The 22,593-nt window shown below is 31.0% G+C and overlaps 1 protein-coding gene across 1 annotated transcript in view; it reads left to right on the forward strand.

Moving 5' to 3' along the window:
- The window catches only part of LOC119674670, an 85,380-nt gene extending 73,631 nt beyond the window's left edge, over positions 1-11,749 (forward strand). Inside the window, exons 11-13 of the mRNA XM_038085819.1 lie at positions 4,301-4,966; positions 7,819-8,132; positions 11,554-11,749. Of these exons, the coding sequence (XP_037941747.1) occupies positions 4,301-4,966; positions 7,819-8,132; positions 11,554-11,749 (1,176 nt within the window). The remainder of the gene's footprint in view (positions 1-4,300; positions 4,967-7,818; positions 8,133-11,553) is intronic.
- Positions 11,750-22,593: the final 10,844 nt, after the last annotated feature.

Below are 22,593 nucleotides of genomic sequence, written 5' to 3' on the forward strand. Positions count from 1 at the left end.
GGCACACAACGCGGCCAAATAAACGTGATTTTCTTGTTGGCCAATTTGTTAGCTTAACGGTGCGCGCAACGTTATAAGGCACACGGTCTTCTATTTACCACTTTTGTGTGATAATTTTAATAATCGTTTTGTTTTGGTTTTTTTTTGTTTTGTTGCTGTTGATCTATTACCGTTTAATAAAAAATTATTATTATTAATAATTTTATTTTTTTTTATAAATAAAATATTTTGTCTTTTTATTTAACAATAATTGTGGTTGTTAGTCCACACCCTAAATGCTTTAGGCAACAATTAATATATTTTGGAAAATTATTAAAGTATAAAAAAAAAATATTTTTGGTTGAAAAGTTTTATATATATTTTTGGTACTGATTATTGTCTTCGGGCAATAGGACCCAAGCCTATAATCAATTTGAGAGTTCGATTGCCGTGGGCAATGTGCGTGTGACTCTGTGAACAGCGATTTTAGCGCCAATCATAGAAGTGCTTATATTTGTTGGATTTGTGCAGTGTATTTTTGTTTTTTTTTTCTAATATAATAAATTAAACTATAATTTCCATTGATTGTTAAACTAAGTGAAAAATTTTTTAATAAATTTTTACAATTTTCAATTTTAAATTTACAATTTACAATAAAGTTAAGTTACATTGTTTAATATGCAAATGAAAAATGTTGCTGAAATACTGCAAATTATAATATAATAGAAGTGTGTTTTCTTCTAATGTTTTTTTCTTCAAAGTATCTAAAAATTAAAATTTTTTTATAATTTATTATTAATCAAATAATAACAGCAACTAAAACATGGATACAGCAAGTACATATTCAATATCATATTCTGACTGGCTTACGGAACCACGGTAACATTTATCAAAAAAAATATATATATATAAATAATATTTTTAATTATTATTAATACTTCGTGTGTGTTTTTTTTTATTTACAAATATTTGTTTACTTTCATTTAAATTTTTAGTTATAAATGCAAAATAAAAACTTTATATTTAATATAGAATTTGAATTGGTATATTCCGATTGGCGATCCTCTATTTTAAGTCGTTCTTTTTTTTATATACGCAATCAAATTTACACAATATTTAATTATAAGGGAATTTATTTTTATATATATAAAAGTTGTCAAAATAACCCCATATTATCTGTAATGTAGGTATGTAGAACATCAATCGATATATTCCGATTGATGAGCCTCTTTCGTTCTTTTTTAAACACGAAATCAAATTTATATAATTATTTGCTATAAGGGAATTTATTTATTTATTTTTTATATAAAAATTGTCAATTTGTACCTTTATTATCTGAAATATAGGATAGGTTTGGCTAATCTAACTGTCTTCAGCTAAGTTTAAGTGTTTTGTAATAAAGAAATTTATTTATGTATTTTTTATATATAGATTGTCAATTTGTAACTTTATTATCTGAAATGTAAGTTAGGTTAAACTAATTGTCTGCCAGTTAAGCATAGATCTATTGGTTCCTAGTAATACCAGTTATAGTTAAGTCTCTATATAGCAACTTTTTTTGCGAATTTAAAATTGCTTAAAACTCAACAAAACTCAACATCTACATATATAAAAATTTTTCAAAGTGCGTTCTTAGACCTAATATCAGTCAAATTTGCACCCAGACGTCGTATGTGTAGTTGTAGGAACATATATATGCAGTACGCTATATTGATCCCTAACGATATCAGATAGACGTCAATCTTCTATAAACTTATACGTATATTTCAATTGACTACATTTCACTTCAACGTCGTACTTTTTTATATTTAAGATTTAAGTTACACATTTTTTTATTTTACAAAAACATATTTTTGTTTTATATATAAAGGCGATTACAATGTTCTTTAATGATTTGAAATATAAACAGATTAGGTTACTTTAATTGGTAACGCATAGACCTATTGGTCTATTATATATACCTATATATAATAAAACTTAAAATTGTGAATTTAAGATTGCTTGAATTTCTACTTCTATAGTACGTTTCTTCGTTTCTTCGTTAGACCAGTTAACTTAATTAAGATTGCTTAAATTACTTGAATCTCAGGACAGTTAACTGTGAAGCCAGTGAAAACTTTCTATTAAGACAGACCCAAAATATTTTTTTAAACATTTTTGGAAACTTGGTTTTAGACCAAAATTTAGGGGACCACAGTCCCTTAGTTTTAGTACACAAGTACCGTGTTATCAGTGCCACGTTTTGAAATATGAACAGTTAATAATTACAATGTAATGAAATAATTATCATATTTAATGGTTGATAGCCCGGAATTTTAATCATCGATGATCATTAATGGTTGATGATTTGTACATAGATCTAAACCGTAATTCTGTATCATATATTTATTATTTGGACAGCGGAAAAAACCAGTGTTTAATTATGTATGTGGATAAGTGCCATAAATGATACGAGTACGTTGAAATTATTTATTTGAAAAGGCAATGTAAATATGATCTTTTTTAAAAGAATCTTCTTTTTATTGTACATTGTAATATATTAAAATATTTAAAAACAAACATTGTGATTTTGTACACTTCAAGTTAAATAGAATATTTTTATTTGGACGTTTTCTAATTGTTCTGCGATACTACTTTCCATTGATTTAAATTAAATTATTTTATTATTAAATAATAATAAATTATATTAACACGATCATAATATAAGCATCCTTAAACATATCTAGAAATGTTTATACATGATACTGGTTGTATATTCTTGTTATTAATGACTAAGTTGAAAAGTATGTCTTCTTAATCCAAGTCTTTGTGTTCATTTAATTGAGTTTTATAGTTCTAATTTCTTTTATTGACTACAAATCTGAAATCCATAGATTATAACTGCTAAGTTGACTATTAGACAGTATAGAGTTGCTTACCGTCTTTCTTACCAAAACATGAAGAAGAGAACTATATATAGAGCATTACTTAATAAAGCATATAGAATAGAATCGTATATGAGACTTGCTTAATAAAGCATATAGAATAGTATCATATATAAAGTGTTGCTTAATAAAAAATATAGGTTAGAATCGTTTATAGAGTTTTGTTTAATAAAGCATGTGGGATAGTATTGTATATATAGTCTTGCTTAATAAAGCATTTAGAATAGAATTGTATGTTGAGTTGTGCCTAAAGAAGGATATAATATGGAGCTTTTCATAGAGTCTTGTTTAACAAAGCATATAGTTTGGGGTTGTAAGTAAAACATACGATACAGAGTCTCCTCTATAAAATCTTGCTATTGAAATATTCAAGATAAAATTGTTTATTTTGCTTTTTCTGAATGTAATTATTCAGACAATAGGCAGGCTAATACAATATCGTGCTTATTACAGCTATCCTCTGTGTTGCTCTTTAGAGTATATAAAAAAAATTACACACAGAGCCTTACTTAATAGAGCATACGTTAAGGAATTGTTTCTATAGAGTCTTGCTTATGATCTTGTTAACTAAAGTATGTAAAACCTGGTTGTATATGTAGCTTGGCTTAAAAAACCAGGATGTACAGAATCATATATATAGTCTATTGTTTAATAAGGTGTATACAAATAATCGTTGTTTCTATAAGTCTGATATTAAAGCCTATTAGGTAGGATTATTTGCCTTGCTAATTTCATCATACTGCTATTCTCAGCCTATTTATATTAAGACTATTTTCACGTAACATATAAGAGATCTTCGTAATACAGGAGATTCTAATAATCAATATGTTAATTCTTTTTCAGTTAAAAATATTAAGATATATAATATATATAATATATATAATGTAATAATAAACATTTAGGGCTTCGCGAAGAATAGGATTATCATTGATTTTTCACAGAAAGACTTGAAAGTCATATGGAAAACAGAAATTATAGATGTTATTATAAATCTTTTATTTTTTCTGTGGCGACCCAGTTGGCTGTGCATTTATTGAATTTAAAAAGTAAAATTCAATTTCAAATATTTTTAAGTTTTTTGTTTTGATTGAGGAGAACGTTTCGATTTTTCTCTCTGTAAAAAGTTGAATAAAAGTTTATTAACATTGAAAATTTTTAGAGTTTTATTAATTAGCAAGGTGAACAGATCATTGCTAAATTGGTGACCCCGACGTGATTTCGAAAAAGTTTAAATTTAGAAATATTAACTTCTGAGCTAAATATCTAATTATCGAGCTGTGATGTCAGTTGCAGACGAAGGTGTAGTAATGGCTTCTGATAGTGGAAGTGTCGTAAACCGTGTAGCAGTGAAGGTGCCACCGTTTTGGCACGAGCGACCGGAGATTTGGTTTGCTCAGATCGAGGCGCAATTCGCAGTAGCTGCCATTACGAGTGACATCACACAGTTCAACACGGTAGTAGCAGCGATTGAGTCAAGTGTTATCGCCGATGTAAGTGATGCAGTGCTTCATCCTCCTGAAACTGGAAGATACGCTAATTTAAAGGCTTGCATCATAGAGCGGTACAGTGAGAGCGAGCAGCGGAAGATTCAACGGTTGTTGTCAGAAGTTGAACTTGGTGATAGACGCCCAACACAGTTGCTAACGGAGTTGACAGCGTTAGCTAAAGACAAGGTGAGCGATGAGTTCCTTAAGTCTCTTTGGCTGAAGCGTTTGCCACCACAAGTGCGCGCTATTCTGCAGACATCGAACGTGGCACTAGCAGAACTGGCGAAATTAGCAGATCGTATTTGCGAGGCGGGTGATTTTCAACAGATAGCTGTAGCGTCAGCCTCTGATTGTCCAGCCTATTCTGATAATGCTGTGATTTTACGAAGGCTTGAGCAAATCGAACAGCGTCTGAGTCGTTTGGATTTACGTCGTAGTGAGTCGGTGCAAAGTCGATCGTCATCGAGGAGACGTAGGCGAACTCGTTCCCGACCAGGAAGTCATCCAGATTGGTGCTGGTATCACGAAAGGTTTGGTGATAGAGCTAATGCTTGTCGGCAGCCCTGTAGTTTTGTGGCAAGCTCTCATCAGTCAAAAAACTAGGCACTCCTTCTACGTCGTCGAGCCGAGAAGGGGTTAGTGTTCGTATAGCTCGACTTAGTATTAAAGATCCCGCCACGTCGACCGTTTTTCTCGTTGATACTGGTGCGGACATATCAGTTTTACCGAAGTCGTTCTGTCGTTGGAAGCAAAGGGCTAACAGTGTTGCATCAGTTAATTTATATGCCGCTAATGGTACGCCTATTCAAACATTTGGCGAGCGTCGACTGCTTTTGTCTTTGGGTTTGCGTAGAGATTTCCCGTGGACGTTCGTGATTGCGGATGTTAGCTGTCCTATTGTTGGAGCCGACTTCCTTAATCACTATGATTTGTTAGTGGATTTGAAAAGGAAGCGGTTAGTTGATTCGAAGACGACTTTGATGATGAAGGGTAAGGCTGCTGTGTCTCAAGAAGATACTGTGCGTGTGTGTGGTTCAGTTTCAGCTTATGCTGAGCTGGTTAATGAATACCGTGATTTAGGCATTATGAGTGCAAATCGGATGGGTTTAGTTACTAAGGTTGAACATTGCATCGAGACATTTGGTGCGCCGTCATTTGCTCGTCCCCGACGTTTAGTTGGAGCCAAACTTGAAGAAGCCAAGAAGGAATTCCAATTTTTAGTCCAGACAGGGATTTGTCAACCTTCGAAAAGCTGTTGGGTAAGTCCACTTCACATGGTTCGCAAAGGCGATGGAAGTTGGAGACCGTGTGGCGATTATCGCATGCTCAACGCGCAAACTAAACCTGATCGGTATCCGATTCCGTTCATTCATGATGTGACGAGTATTCTTCATGGTAAAACTATGTTTTCGAAGATAGATTTGCAGAAAGCGTATCATCAGATACCGCTTGCTCTGGCAGACATTCCGAAGACAGCTATTACAACTCCGTTTGGCCTGTTCGAGTTTCGCTTTATGACTTTCGGTCTCCGTAATGCTGCCCAGACGTTTCAGCGTTTTATGAATGAGACTCTAGGTGATCTTAATTTCGTTTTTGCGTACATCGACGATATTTTAATTGCGTCAAAAGATGAAGCAGAACACAGAATGCATTTGCGACTGGTTTTAGATCGACTTAGAGAAACTGGTTTGACCGTGAATTTTGCCAAGTGTAAGTTCGGCTGTTCCGAGATCGAGTTCCTTGGGCACGTTATTAGTGCAAAGGGTTTACGTCCTCCGGAGAGTAAAGTTCAAGCTGTTCGTGATTTTCCTCTGCCAGCAACGGTGAAACAGCTTAGACAATTCTTAGGCATGGTGAACTTTTATCGGCCGTTTCTGCGTAACGCTGTGCAGAATCAGCAGCGGTTGTTTCATCTTACACCAGGTAACCGCAAGAATGATAAGTCGGTGATTTCTTGGACTCCAGAAGATGTAGAGGTTTTTGAGGCTTGCAAGAATGATCTTGCCCAAGCTACGTTGCTTAACTTCATGGCTCTGGATGCACAATTGACGCTCACGACTGATGCTTCAGACGTTGCGGTGGGTGCTGTTCTCCAACAAGTAGTGAAAGGTGTGACTCAGCCATTGGCATTTTATTCAAAAGGTTTGAGTCCAGCGCAGACTAAGTATAGTGCTTATGATCGTGAGTTGACTGCTATCTATCAAGCTGTCCAGCATTTTAAGTATGCATTAGAGGGACGTGATTTCGTCATTTTTACGGATCACAAACCTTTAACGTTTGCGTTCAGGCAAATAAGTGAGAAGGCATCTCCTCGTCGTGCAAGACAGCTGGAGTTTATTAGTCAGTATTGCACTGATATTCGTCATCTGGCTGGTGCAGATAATACGGTGGCTGACTCTTTGTCTCGGGTTGCTACGGTTCAGTTGGAGGCAAATGTTATTGAGTTAATTGCTGAGGGGCAGAAGACTGATGCAGAGTTGCTCGCTCAGCTGAAGAGCCAGTCTGAAGATGGGGTTGGGTTGAAGAAGTTGAGATTGCCGGATTCGAGTATTGAACTGTACTGTGATGTGTCAGGCAGTCGTGTTCGTCCTTTTGTTCCCGCAAACTGTCGGCAGCTGGTACTCTCAAAACTCCACGGTTTGGCTCATCCTGGTATTCGAGCAACGCGGAAATTGGTGCAGGCTAGGTATGTTTGGCTTGGTTTGGTTAAGGATGTAGCTGTGTTTGTGCGTAGTTGCATTGCGTGTCAGAAGTCCAAGATTCAGCGGCATACTAAAACACCAATTGGTTCGTTTGCTGATATTGATAGTCGGTTCCAGCATGTTCATGTTGACATTGTGGGTCCATTGCCTTTGTCTCAGGGGAAGCGTTATTGTTTGACTTGCGTCGATCGTTTTTCTCGGTGGCCTGTTGCTGTGCCTCTGTCGGGCATTACGGCAGAAGAAGTTGCAGCGGCTTTTATCGACGGTTGGGGGGCAAGTTTTGGTTCTCCGCAGGCTATTACCACTGATTTGGGTCGGCAGTTTGAGTCTGCTGTATTTCGGGAACTGACGAGATTGCTTGGAGTGAAACACTTTCATACCACGGCTTATCATCCTCAAGCAAATGGCATGGTTGAACGTTTCCATAGAACATTGAAGGCAGCCATTCGATGTCATTCCTCAAGTAATTGGACGCAGTCTCTTTCGCTTGTGTTGTTGGGATTGCGAACGACACCGAAACTAGACCTAAATGCTAGTCCTTCAGAGATGTTGTTTGGAAATCCTCTTTGTGTTCCAGGGCAGATGCTTTCGGATTTCAAGCAGAAGTCGTCCGAGACTGATTTTGTGTCGGCGTTGCGAAGGGCTTTAGCTAAGGTTAAATCCGTTGAATCAACAAGACATTGTCATTCATCTGTGTATGTTCCGCGTGACGTTATTAATTGTAAGCACGTTTTTCTTCGAGTGGATCGTGCTCGAGCTCCACTTGAGCAGCCTTACGAAGGTCCATTTGAGGTGCTGAGTCGTAGTGAGAAGACGTCTGTTATTGTTTGCCGTGGGAGAGAGGTGACTGTTTCGAATGATAGGTTGAAGGCGGCGTACTTAACGTGTGATGATCTTGAACAGGTTGTTCCAGAAACGCGTCAGCCTTCAGCGCTGTTGAATGGTGATCAGTTAGTGACTTCTGGTGATTGTAGGCGTGAATCCCTGTTGCCGATTCCGAAAGTGACACGAGCTGGTAGAGTAGTGCGTTTTCCAGCAAGGTTAGCGGAATTTCGTGATTAAGAGTGATGTTGTCGACTTAGTTGTGGTGTCGCGTTGTTGCTAGTACTCCATCGCTAGGAGGGGGTACTGTGGCGACCCAGTTGGCTGTGCATTTATTGAATTTAAAAAGTAAAATTCAATTTCAAATATTTTTAAGTTTTTGTTTTTGATTGATGAGAACGTTTCGATTTTTCTCTCTGTAAAAAGTTGAATAAAAGTTTATTAACATTGAAAATTTTTAGAGTTTTATTAATTAGCAAGGTGAACAGATCATTGCTAAATTTCAAATATTTAAATATACGAATATAATTCTTAATAATAAGAATTCTTATAAATAACAAGAAATAATAAGTTTTTTTCATTGAACAAAAATGGCTTTAAATATACCCGCATATCACACTTATTAACCACATTAATGAAAAAAAAACAGAAAACTAATAGAAATAATGACTATAATTAAAGTTAATAAGATTAATACAATAATAATAATATTTATTTAGTAATTGATAATAATAATAGCAGATACAATAAATCAGAAAAATAAAAGAAATGTAAACAACAATTAAACATGAATCACCATAGGCTCTTTTGTAATGAATTATGTGATATTAATGAAGACAATTTATATGTGAACATTGGATTAATGGAGTTGGAAACAGCTAGCACCTTTACTCCTTCGTCCGAAAGCATCTCATTTTATCTAGGCTGGAGATCAGAGTCAGGTTAGGTAGGAGTGGAGTCAAAAGTCCACTTAGGCTCAAATAATGGCTCGTTGTAGTACCACAGGATTAGCGTTTGGAAATCATGATAATCTATTTTAAATTTATTTTGAAATCCTTTTCGCTTTTGTTTATCACTATGATAATATTTTATGATCGTTTAAATAATAAGTTATACTATATATGTAACATGTCAGATCAGGTCATATTAAGTGAAGTTATAATTTTCTATTCTCCGATTTCTTTTGTTTAGTATGTTTCAACCAAATCAAAAGACATGCTGGTTTTCGGGTATATTTTTCACTTTTTTTTTTAATTTTTTAAAGCGTGATAGTATGGATATCCTCAAGTTTTTTTTGCTTCCCTCGAATAGCAATATGTGTACCATATTACATCTTATTGGTTGCCTTATCAGTATTAACTGGGTATAATTTTCTCTAGCTCAAACTTATTCCCTCTTTATTTTAACACGTTTAAGATCACCTATGAGACATGATAGTTCTCAGTAATACTTTTTCTTTTATTTCGAAATCCCTTTCTTTGTTTTTTACGGTATTACGAATATCGGCAAATTTTCCCTGTGTCCCTTAAATAATCAGTTAGGTATGTAACCTATTAGACCTTATGAGTTTTAGTGTAACATTATCTTATGGTATTAGGTCAATTTGTGATTTTTTGTTGTTCAACTTTTTTGTTTTAACATATTTTGGATCAACTACAATATAGGGTGGATTTAAGTGGAATTTTTACTTTTATTTTGAAGCCCTTTTTTTCTTTTTGAAAGTATGACAGCATGAGTATAGGTCAATTTTCTCTCAGTCACTTTTGTAGCAATATAGTAGTAGATGAGATACAATAGATTTTGGAGATATTTGTCAACGGCATTTTTCAGGATCCCATTTTTAATTTTTGGTCAAATTTTTTAAGTATTAAATTATGGATATAGCCCACTTTTCTCGCAGTCACTTGAATAGAAAATTATATATGAAGCATATTAGATCTTATATGATCTCATTATGTTTTAAAATATTAAGTGCAGTTAAAACTGTTCGTTTTATAACTTATTTATTTAAACGCTTTTGGGACCCACTGTAAGATAACTGTTGTTTTCGGAGACAGTTTTCATGGTCCGTATGTGAAAGGGCAAGTCTTACTTATTTTAACTAAAAAAACTATTTATAGTTCATATACCTATATATTATAGTATAAAGCTGTATAAAACTATATATAGCTGTTGTATGCTGTTGCAGGCAATCACTGAAACCGCGATTTATGTTCTAACATATATAATTACAGCAACGTTTTAGCTTTTTTGATCGATATTCCACAAAGTGCTCTGGTAAAGCATCAAATTAGTCAGCATTTTAGACATTTTTATTAAAAGATTTCATTTTGTTACTATTTTATGAATTAATTCAAGTTATTAGTGTTCATAACTGTGTGATATTTTCGCTATAAATATCCTTAACTGTACTGTAATAATTTTCCCACAATGTCGTTAAACTCTTTACGTAATATCTATTTTAATTTTTTTTTTTTTTTTTATTATCACTAAATTAAAATCTTGTAGAAATATGTTTAACGTTAAGAAAATGACATAAAAATTTACCTACCCAAAATCGTAGTGTTTTTCACATAAAACTTAAAAAATTAAAATTTAAGACTTCATGTAAATATTTACTATTTTCTTCAGTATTTTTCATTAATGACCACTCAGTACCAACGTATGTTTTTCTTAATCTCCGACATCTGCAGTTTTCATATTTTATAGTGAAAAATTTTTCACATAAACCGGAGAGGGCAGTACGACGTGCAATTATTGCAGTTCATTTGGAATTTTTCTATGAGGTTTCATCAAAAAAGGGTTGAATTGTGGTGTGGATTCGTTTATGTTTGTGTGTTTCGTAGTGATTTGGTACCTTTTCCTTTTTGATGGTTTCACAAATCCAATATGCAAATGAATGGTCATAAATCTTAAAAGAACTGAAAGTGATTTTATTGACCCCCTGTAAAGCGCCGAATGCACGTAAACTGCAGCTGCTTGTGCTTCATTATCCTTAGCAATTTTGTTACAATTACTTACAAAAACACAAATTATTATAAAAATTATAAAAATAAATATATTTTAATTGCTCGTAACTTTTTATTGTTGCACTTTTCGTTGTAAATTAAAAACGGTGACAAATGCGAATACCGCAGAATTCGTGTTAAACGTTCAAAAGTTCAAGTACACGGGGACGCCTGGATTGGCTACTGCATCGCACAGATACTCCATATCGAAAGATTGAAATATCGTAATATCACCAAATTTTTTGAGATGATGACAAAAATTTCATTTTTTAATACCTGCTCGCGTTTTATTATTAATTCAATTCAATATTTAAAATATTGTATTATTTGCTTTCATTAGCATCTTTTGTGTTTTGTATTCGATTTTTATAAATTTTATTTCATTTTATATCATCTTTGTTTTCTTTTACGTATCGATAATGTAAATGTTAATTAATGCGATACGAATAAGAAATTTATAGCCCACACCCGAAAAGTTTCCAACACATAAAATCAAATGAAATAAAATAAAATTAAATTTAAGATACTCGACGACGACAATAACAACGACAACGACAACGACAACAACAGCGACAACCCAGCCACAGACGACAAAAACCGTCTACGTATTAACAAAGTAACCATTTTATAGCATCAGGTGGATGGATGCTGTTGATCATTATGACGATTATCAATATCTGTTCAATCACTATGTTTACAATGCTGTCCATGGTAATTATAATGATGGTGATGGTGATGATGATAATGATGAAGTTGATAGTGGTGATGTTTGTGACTCGAAATGGCGTACGTACGCATACGTAAATACACGCATGCCTACATTTTAAGTAAAGTCCACTTAAGTATAAATTATAAATTATCTTTACAGGGTGAGATTATAAAAAAGTTTGCTTGGAGCTGTAATATATAGTTTCTCTGATGTATAGAATAGTACCTAGCCTTGGAGACAAATTGTGAGATCATAAAATTGAAACTATTAAAAAAACATATATTTGATATTAGATATTAATATCTTTACATTGGAATAGACATTTAGCGGTAATTAAATTTAAAACTAAAAAAAAAAATAATCAAATGATCATTTTAAGTTAATCGAGTTTGAAAGTGATAAATAACTGTTGCTTTCGATCAATAGTTTTCTGATGCCTTGTGGTTAAATTTTTAATACACTATGTTTAATGTTTTCAATGAAAATAGGCATCTTTAACAACATTTACTAAAGTAATTACATCATCTATTCAAAATATCATAATGTGCCCAAATAAATAGTATTTATATTAATTATGAAGTAAGCCTCATGACTCCTCACATAAGCATAAATCTTTAATAGAACTTACTAAAGTTATTTATTTTTTTAATTTATTAATTAATTGGTTTCTTGGCTGACCATTAATTAATAAAATAATATAATTTTGTTGTAATTTAATACTATTCGAAATATCTCTCTATTGAAAACAATAATTTTTATTAAGAATTTAGTTTCTTTCGTCAAAATGGACGTTATAAATCAATTTAATATAAACTTATATATTGTATTATATTTATATAATTATATAAATTTAAAAAATATAATTATACATATATATGTATTAAAATACTAAATTTATACGTATTAAATACGTATGTATATCGTACATCTATTATATATATAAAATTATAATTTTATATATAAATTATAAAATTACACATTTTAACATAGTCATAATATAATTTGCATTCTATAATATATATTGTATATATATATGTATATAATATATGTATATAATGTATATAATATATAATGTATAATGTATATAATATAATATATTGTATTATATATATATACAATATATAATATATTGTATATATATATATACAATATATAGTTGTATATATATATATATATACAATATATAGCTTCACTTCACACACGTAAGCAGTGCACAACTAAGCAAAAACTCAAAAAAAAGATGTTAGACAGTAGTACTACAAATATAAAAAAATGCTAGCTAATATACCAAAAACAAACAAAAATATCTAAAATACATTCGCAAAAAAAAAAAAGAAATGGTCCAAAACTGTGTAGAATATGTTTATCAAATAATACCTAGTAAAATGGACAGTCAAATAATGTTGTCGTAAAAAGGTCATCAAAGTGCTAGTTACCAGTACTAAAGCATCTATAAGCAAGATAATAACCTTATCGAAAATTGAATGAGAATGATCATATACAATCAATAGTGATCTTTGGAAATATTTGTTGGTTTTATAAGCTTGCTTATAATTTTATGGACTACAAAAACTATGCTAAGAGCTTTCAATGTCTCACTCCTTTGTCAATGCAATATTTATTATATCAAATCATTTTTTCTTCCTCGTTTTGCGGTATAGAACTAGAACATAAGATTATTAGAAAGCTTTAATTAACATATATAGTCCATAATAAAATACTAAGATCAGTGATTTGTTAAATGTGTGGAGGACTCAAAGTGTAAAGATTTGTCTTCGGTAAATATATAGTAAGAAAAATTTTTGTGGTTATTATTATAATAATAATTAATAATTATGATTATAATTATTATTGTAATAATCATTACTAATTATGATTAAAATTATTATTATTATAATTATTAAACAAATAACTAGGACAAAAGGTATGCGCTCTTTAAAACCGCTGTCATTACACAGTTCAAATGTTAAAGCCACCTAAAGTATGGGGTTTGAGTGCTAAACCCGCAATAGAAAATTGAAATGCTTCTATAAAATGGAATATCATATTTTTCGACTTATAACTAAGAATAATTTATATTATTTTTTTTATTATATTATCAAATTTGATCTCATTTTTTCTTAAATGAGGCTTTTCTTTCTGAATTTTTATTAATCACTGAGATTATTGAATTTGTTCATATTCTGTTTGGATTATACTTGAGAAAACCATTAATTAATCTTTTCTTTGGTATTGTCTAATTTATTTGAAGAACGTATCCGAACCATTCCATGACATTTTTCAACCAATTTATTTATGGTTTGGATTTTTTTAAGAGATTATTACATTTAATAATTATTTGATTACTTATCTAACTTAAAAATCGAATCAATTATTAAAACTAATAATTTTTTATTAGATAATGTTTAAATAATTTTGTTACTCTTCTTTGTTGTTGTTCCATTTAATCGAAGATTGTAGTCGTTTCTTCCTAGTTATAGGGTTCCTAGAGTCCTAGTTATTCCAGTGGGATGAAAAACTGATCTTACCAGATGTTCTCTAAAAATGTATAATACATAATATAAATTTATGTATAATTATGTATGATATATTATTATTAGAACTTTTGAAAGTGCTTAACTTAATCTATCATTCCTTCAAATAATTTTAAAATAATCTTTTAGAAAACAAAATATTTTAGAAGCAAAACAACTTTTTGTAAAAAAATAAAAGACAAAAAAAAATTATAGGGTAAAAATTAAAATTTAGTATCTAGGAGATACTAGCAGTTCTTATCGATAAAAAGTCGATTAATTTACCTGGGTCAATTGCAATAATCATTGGATGGAGTCCATTGCGAACATATTGAGTCTTTTATCGTCAAATACAATTCCTGGTAGAGTTTTAATTCGAATTCATGACAGGAAATGACCTCATGATGTTAGATGTTGAAGCTATTAGAATAGTAAAAATTTGAGGGAGATATTTAACTGCCAAGAAATAAGTTCCATATCTATATTACAACAATTTTAAAACCTCTGTAGATGCAACAATCCTTCACATAAATTTTATACTTGATTTTTGATGCAGATATTGACATTTTTTCATGAAAGTATATGTACATAGTTTATTGTTTTAATTTGGAGGAAGCTGCAACCTATCAATCATCTCCTCTCGCTACTTGTCTGTAAACAATTATTACTATTGTGTGGAATTTTTCTTTGACCTTATATATCTTCCATGATTTTAGCATACAACTCTCTTTGCATAGCAACAAAAAATTTTTAAATGAATTGTATATATACTAAGACGAGGAGTTTGTACCTATTAAAGGAATAATAAATTAGAATTTTTAAATTACTCGAACGTTTGAGCATAAATCACTGTCATGGATTGATTATCTCTGTCCTGAACTCTATCATTGATTATAAAATCTTGGACATGGCACTATAATTTATAAAGCAAGCAGCACATTGCCAAAAAAATAACTTTTCGATAGTGATTCTAAAAATTTTCAATAGAGCGGTTTTTTTTCTAAAAAAATTTTATTTTACATATAATTGATTTCTCACATTTCATAAATAATATTTTGTGCAACAACATAATACTCTTTATTTTCAAGCACCCTGTATTTTTAATTTAATCAAACCGTTTAGCATATTGGCTTGTCTTCAATAATACATATGCCTTTATGAAATTAACTAATTTTTTTTATCTCTTTCTAAGAAAAATAAAAAAATTTTTTCTTTTACATAATATACATTTTTTACATGGTTGATATATAATATGAATTAATGAAATGTAAACTTTTTTGTTGAAATTTAAATAAAATTTCACTTTTAATACTGAGGCTGAAATAAAAGAAAAATTATAACTTTATTTGGCTTTGTTATGTGATGAGCAAATTGAAATTATTTTATTAATAAAAAAACAATAAAAAAAAAATATATATGAATATAAAAAAATTTAATATTAAATTATTTAGTAAAAATTAAGTAATATTTTTTTATTGCAATGTTTAGTGTTATAATATAATTAGTATATAAATTAGTATATAAATGAATATTTTTTTTATCTAGTTTTCCCATGGATTTCATTCATATATACATTGTGACCGAAAAGCTTTCGGAAATTCTCATTTAAAATTCGCGCGCTGTATATTTTTCGATATTTTAAGTTTATGTAGTTTGGCAGCACTTTCCTCAATTACTATGCCAAAAATGAGCGCGATCTGTCAGACAGTTCGTTTACGGCAGCTGTTGAAACCAGTTCACCTCAGTAGTGCGTTGCGAAAAAAACAATGGAAAAAAATATTGAACAAAGAGTTTGCATCAAATTTTGTGTTTCGAACGAAATTTCGTGTGCAGAATCGTTGCGAATGCTACAAAAGGCTTATGGGGAATCAGTTTTATCGAAAACTCAAGTTTATGAGTGGTACAAAGCCTTTCAGGACGGTCGTACGACCGTCGAAGACATGCCGCGTTCTGGACGACCTTCGACCTCTACCACCGACGAAAACATTGAAAAGGCAAAGGAAATCGTGTTCCAAAATCCTCATGTGAGTGTTAGAGAGATAGCACGAGAGCTAGGCATCGGTCGTGAGACCATGGCCTCAATTGTGGAAGGATAATTCATGGATTTTTCATGACGATAATGCTCCCTCGCACCGAGCCAACATTATCAACGATTTTAAGGCCAAACATTCAATAAATACCATCGAACAGCCACCGTATTCACCTGATCTTGAACCGTGTGACTTTTTCCTGTTTCCCAAACTCAAATTACCACTCAGAGGAACGCGTTTTGAATCCATAGAAGACGTAAAACAGAATTCGCAGAGGGAACTCAAAGCCATACCGGAAAGCGCCTATAAAAAATGTTTTGATGATTGGAAGAAACGTTGGCATTTGTGTATCGCTTCTAATGGAGCATATTATGAAGGAGATAAAATAAATATTGATGAAGATTAAGAATTTTGCGTTTTATTTATTTATTTCCGGAAACTTTTCGGTCACAATGTAAGCTATATTCAAATTTTTTTGAAACTTAAATAAAATATTATTGCAATAATTGTAATAGTTGTGATATGTAGTGTAGGTAATATTATATTTTTTATTAACAGTATCACTAGTTTATATACTTTAAGGCTAATATTAGTGGGTATAATTATAGATAAACCGTATAGATTCTTAGCGATACTAAATCGGAGCTTTTTAACAGGGTTCACACCACTTAAGATGTATGTATCCTTAGTGAATTCAAGATATAGTTCAGCGTAGTATAAAGGACTAAATTTCGTTTCTCAAAGCAATTATTGCAAGGAATTTGTTAGAATTTTTGTTAGAGATAATAGAATAAAAGATGACTTGTTCCAGAGTTCTCTTAGTTCCTCAATTCTTTACATCTTTAGTATTTGTCACTGCTGGTGTTTATATATACCACGCAGAATAATTTAAACTATAGCATAATCTACAACCTACAGTTATAGGCCTTATATGTAATAATCACCATTATCTGCGAAGAAATGAAATAATTCTTTGTGATCTATAAATGGACATCGCTACGGACCTATCCCATCTATGTGTGTTCTCCGCTGACTAGCACTATCTACTTACCTTAAGAAATCGTTAAGTTATTTTAAATGATAAATTTATAGTTTTCGGTTAAAAGGTCAAAACTTCGTCAGGAGTATAGAAAAGTATGAGAAAGAGTTAGGTTTCCAGTGAAGCAAAGGACTACAATTATATCATTTTGTAGAATGTGATGATAATCAAACTAAAAGTCACCTTATAAATTTCTTTTTAAACTATATAGTTAATCTTGTTTTTTTAAACTTAAAGTTAAAGTTCTCTATTCATAATACTGCGGTAAAGTCTTACTAAAAGTCTATCTCACTTAGCAAATATTTAAACTCTGCTTCCTGTTCGTTGATCCATTAAGTCAATAATAAAAATAGAAATAATAAACTATGGATAAAGGCTATCAATAAATCATAATACGGTGCTGAAACATCAGTAATACAAGTAAATCTCTTCTCGAACAGAGTAAACCTGAGTAGATTGAATAGATCTAAATTGTTTGCTTAACGAAAATCACAATTTCTTTTAAGCGTTTCCCATCCATTTGGACCAAACTACAGCATATACTAATAATAGGAATTTGTTTTATGTTCCACTACATTAAGAGAAACAATAAACTTCCTATCATATGTTGTATAAAATACAATAGCAAAAGTATCTGCCACAAGGATACTTAGTTATAAGTTACGATATACTCGAGAATAAAACTTACGCACAACGTGAGACTTTTCTCACACTTTATCAACGCATTTAATTCTGATTTCGTATAAGCCCAAGAAAATTATTTTGATAAATTAAAATGGAAAGAAAAGATTGTTATGTTTTGTATATAAAATGGGTGCAGGACATGTATTCTCTTTGGTTTTACTTAATCTCGGACAGAAAGATGGACCTTGGTTGTTTTACTTTGATATACTTTTGCTATTAGCAATACCTTTTATATAACAGATGAATCCTTTTTCTTAACAAAACATCACTCATATGATACAAAGGGCACTGCATAGATCAAATTTATAAAACTATCTTTACACAGTAACTGCTCGTATATGTATCTGCGCGTCCAACTGTTTAGTGTTAGTTAATTTATGCGCAAATGGACATGAAATTGATAAAAAGAAACTGAAAGAAGTAGGGATATTAAGGCAAACACAGCACTCAACTAAAAGCATTAGCTCATCTTGGTGATATGCGTTTAAGGGTTGAGAGCATATAACAACAATAACAACAACAACAACAACAGCAGCAAAAACAATAACAATGCTGCATTATCATTAAAAATGCCTACAGATACGGATACACTGACGTATATTGAGGCGATTGCCTACCTGAGTTTCAATTATATCGTCAACACTCGAATAGTTGAAAGCGTTTCGCGTCCACAACTACGTCCATGTACGTCCGTGCAGAGTCCACTATAATATTTGGGTGTGTACGTGTGTATGTTTGTGGCTGTGTGTCTGTTTATTTGTAGGTTCGGTTTCTTATGTTTGCATTGTGCGCATCACAAAAAGGGTTCCTTTTAGTGCCTTCAGCGATTACGCTTCACTGCTTAATAATATGTACTGTACTGTGGCACATCATTTCCATTGTGTTCACATTAAATCGGACAAGAAACAAGCGAAATGTCCAACCACGAAAAACAATGACAAACAAAAAGCGAAATCAGTGCCAAGAAAACTTCCAACTTTTAAAAAATCCATAAACTGAAAAGTTCTTAATCAGGCAGAAGTTTTGACAGTACTCTGAGCATTCGTGGATGTTGTGCGAGTAGTTCATTACGTACGAGTACGAGTACGTAAAAGGACATTTGCGTAAGATGCTTAAATTGAATATTATTATATTTTTAGAAAGCGAATTAAGATTCGTTAGAAAGCAGCAGCAAAAAGGATGCATGCAGTTCAAACCGACCGGTACACTGTCGCTGAAAGCATTATGCAAATTACTAACAACAGAAACCTTTTAAATAGATAAACAACAACTGTGTATAATGGTACAAACGGTACAATAATGGGAAGGGTCATATACTACTATGGTATATACCTTGACTGTGGACGTTGTCCAAATATGAAACAGAAAAACATAACGCATTGTCATTTCATTTTAGAATAAAATTAAAAATGCTTTTAATATAAGCTGTGTGTACAGACTTAAATCGTACACCGATGCAGCGGAACGTACTCGTATCTTATTAAATTTTCCACAGATATGTATATACAAAATACTTTGATTTTATTGCATCTGCGTGACACGTAACGGTCGCTGTTGCTTTTAAGTCTTCTCTCACAAATTCAAGTGATCTTTATTTTGTCGTTAAATGCTGTTTTTTTTTTGCTGCGGGCTATCCAGCCGGATGCCATGTCTCACTTGTTACAAATGGACATTGCAGTTTTTATTCCAGCTTTTTTTTTTGTTCAATTTATACATTAATTTATTTATCTATTCATACTACCATTGCCATTTGTATCTTACCACCTAATATTATGGTTGGCAAGGTGGGCCCGATAGGCACCTTAGCTATTACCACATCATACAGCAGCCAAACTCACGCATACATAAAATATGCAAATTGAAATGCTTGAAATTAATAAATAAAAAATCTCAAAAATTAATTAAAATAAAATCATATCAACTAAATTTATAATGCAATTTGGTGTAGACATTTTTATATACTATACATATATATATATTTCACATGGGCATATAAACATACATACATATATGTAAGTTTAAATATTGTTATTATTATCTGTGCTGCGCTTTATATTGTATCTATTAAGACCGATAATTTTCCGTCTAATGTCGTAAATATCCATTTTGTGTGTATGCAAATTAGTCAATTAAAATGAAGACGACGGCAATATGTACCCGTTGATGATGATCATGTCGATGAAGTTGTTGTCGATGATCATAGTAATGATGATATTGGTAATGACCACGACAACGTTACCATTAACCAAGAAACATTCACCTCCAAGCTATTAAAATATATGCACTCGGTATTTTGATGAAATTTCCTCTAATTTTTTTTTGTTTTTAATAAAGAACTTTATGTACTCATACATTGTAATCATCGATCTCTCCTAACAAAAAAAAATTTTAATGGAACTATTTTATTAAAATAAAATAACATAGTATAACATTTTCAAATGTCTATAAAATTTCTAAAGATTTTCTTTTGTTCTGCTTGGTTTAAGTTGAGTGATCCAAGTACTACGAAGATCCATGCTTAAAACTAATAAAGCTCTTATGGTTATTATTGATGTGAATTAACACTATGGGAAAAAAATCCCATTCAGATATATTTACGCCTCTATTCTGTTATTAGAGGGGATATATACATAAAAATAACTTTTAAAAAATGCAATGAAAAACTACTAAATTTTTTGGTCTTTAATACTTTTAACCGAATATATATAGATACACTTAAAATCACATTAAAATCACTGTTTTTTAAGAACAAAATGAAAAATTACTGATGTTTTCCTCCTTTATATTTTCAATCGAAGCTATTATTTGTATACAGCGTTAGGCGATTGAAGCATTACTTATTTAAGCGACCATTTCTTTTTTTTGTGAAATTACTTTTTATTGATTGAAATTACAAAAATTTCAGAATTCATTTACTCTTGCTAGATGTGACTACCTATTGTCTTAACTATGGCCTTCAGACAGTTAAAAAATGATTTTCATGCTTTACGAATGTGATATTCCAATATTTTGGCTCATTCCTGAACAATGACCTTCTACATAGCATCCATACTGGCACACATATATATAAGTCCTCTCCTTGCTCTCCAAAATGACCCACATGAAATAATCCATAGGATTTACTTATGGCAAATTCGAAAGCCATTGGTTCACACAATAACCATTTTTTAACCAGACTTGGTTTGCACGAGCTTTATGAGACCGACACCGGTGCCGAGTGTTGTTAGAACGTCCATCGTTTACGACCGAAAACTTTGTGTGCTAACGGGTCTAAAACAATTTCCAAAACATTTTTCCGATAATAAGTGGCATTTACTTTGACACCAGGCTTGATGAGTTCCCCATATCATTTTTCAAATACGATACCCAAATTTTCGGCAGTTAAAATTTAATGATGATTTTTTATAACTAATATATTAATAAATATATAATATAATTTAATAAATGAAATTTTTGTTCTATATAGTAGTTAAAAATTTTTTTCAAATCATTTACGAACTAACATATAATTGCCAAAAGCAGATTCATATTTCATTATTTCATTCCATTATTTAGTTCTTCAATCTTTTAATATTACATGCTTAGTCAAACGACAAAGATACCTAGGTGTCATACACCTGAACTTTACTTCTACAAATTTTGAAATTATAAAGTTTTTATTAATTATGTATAAATATGAATTATATAAATTAAAGATTAAAATTTCATTATTATTTTAAAATAAAATCTGAGACATTACAAATACTCCATAATTTTTATCGCAACTTAAAATAGTTCTCTCATTTGTAAAATAGTCACTTGAAATAGTTCTAGAGTTTAAGAAAATGTATTCGGAATGTTAAAGTATAACCAATGATGTAGACGGAACCATAGATAAATTAATTGAAGGAACCATAAGTACTTTCAACCATAGGTAATAACTTCTTGAACTCAATTATATATCTATTGAATGGAGTCTCTAGTTCACATCTCAACTCAATTCAGATGAATTTTATTTTTTGAGTATAAATTATTTTGTTATGGAAATTAGATGAAACTTATTATTTTCTTTACATTATTAAACACATTATAATCAAAATGGATAATAAATTCTAGAACTAATTTTTGAAGTCTCTAGTTCACACCTCAACTCAGATGAGTTTTTGTTTTTTGAGTATCAATTGTTTTGTTATTCAAATTAAATTAAACTAATTATTTTCTTTAAATAATTAAAGATAAAGAGGTTTTTGAACAGAAGTGAAACAACAACAAAAATTTATTTTTTAAATTATTTTAATTAATTGAATTTTTGGCTGACCATACAGCTGTTTCGAGTATTGCCAAATACCCTTCATCAGTGGTCTTGGAAATAATTCTTGTATTTAATTATTCGTAAATAATTATTTTTGAGACTGCAAGTACCAGGAATCGAACTCGATATTAATAATTAAAATAAAATTGAAAAACAATAATATACATTTTCCGATAACAACAGATCATTTATTTCTAATTACAATAATTAGTTGTTGATGTATTTGTTGTTAAATATAAAAAACGTGTTTATTATTAAGCTTAACTTAATATTTTTTTCTTTTTCTTTTATTATTATTAGATAAAAATAATTTAATTTCTCTGACAACAACAGACCATTTTTTGGAACGAAGATAATTTGCTTGCTGCTAAAAATAGAAGACATGCACTATACTCTAATAGTGTA

This window comes from Teleopsis dalmanni, chromosome 2 (assembly GCF_002237135.1).
Source record: "Teleopsis dalmanni isolate 2A chromosome 2, ASM223713v2, whole genome shotgun sequence".
Taxonomy (NCBI): Eukaryota; Metazoa; Arthropoda; class Insecta; order Diptera; family Diopsidae; genus Teleopsis; species Teleopsis dalmanni.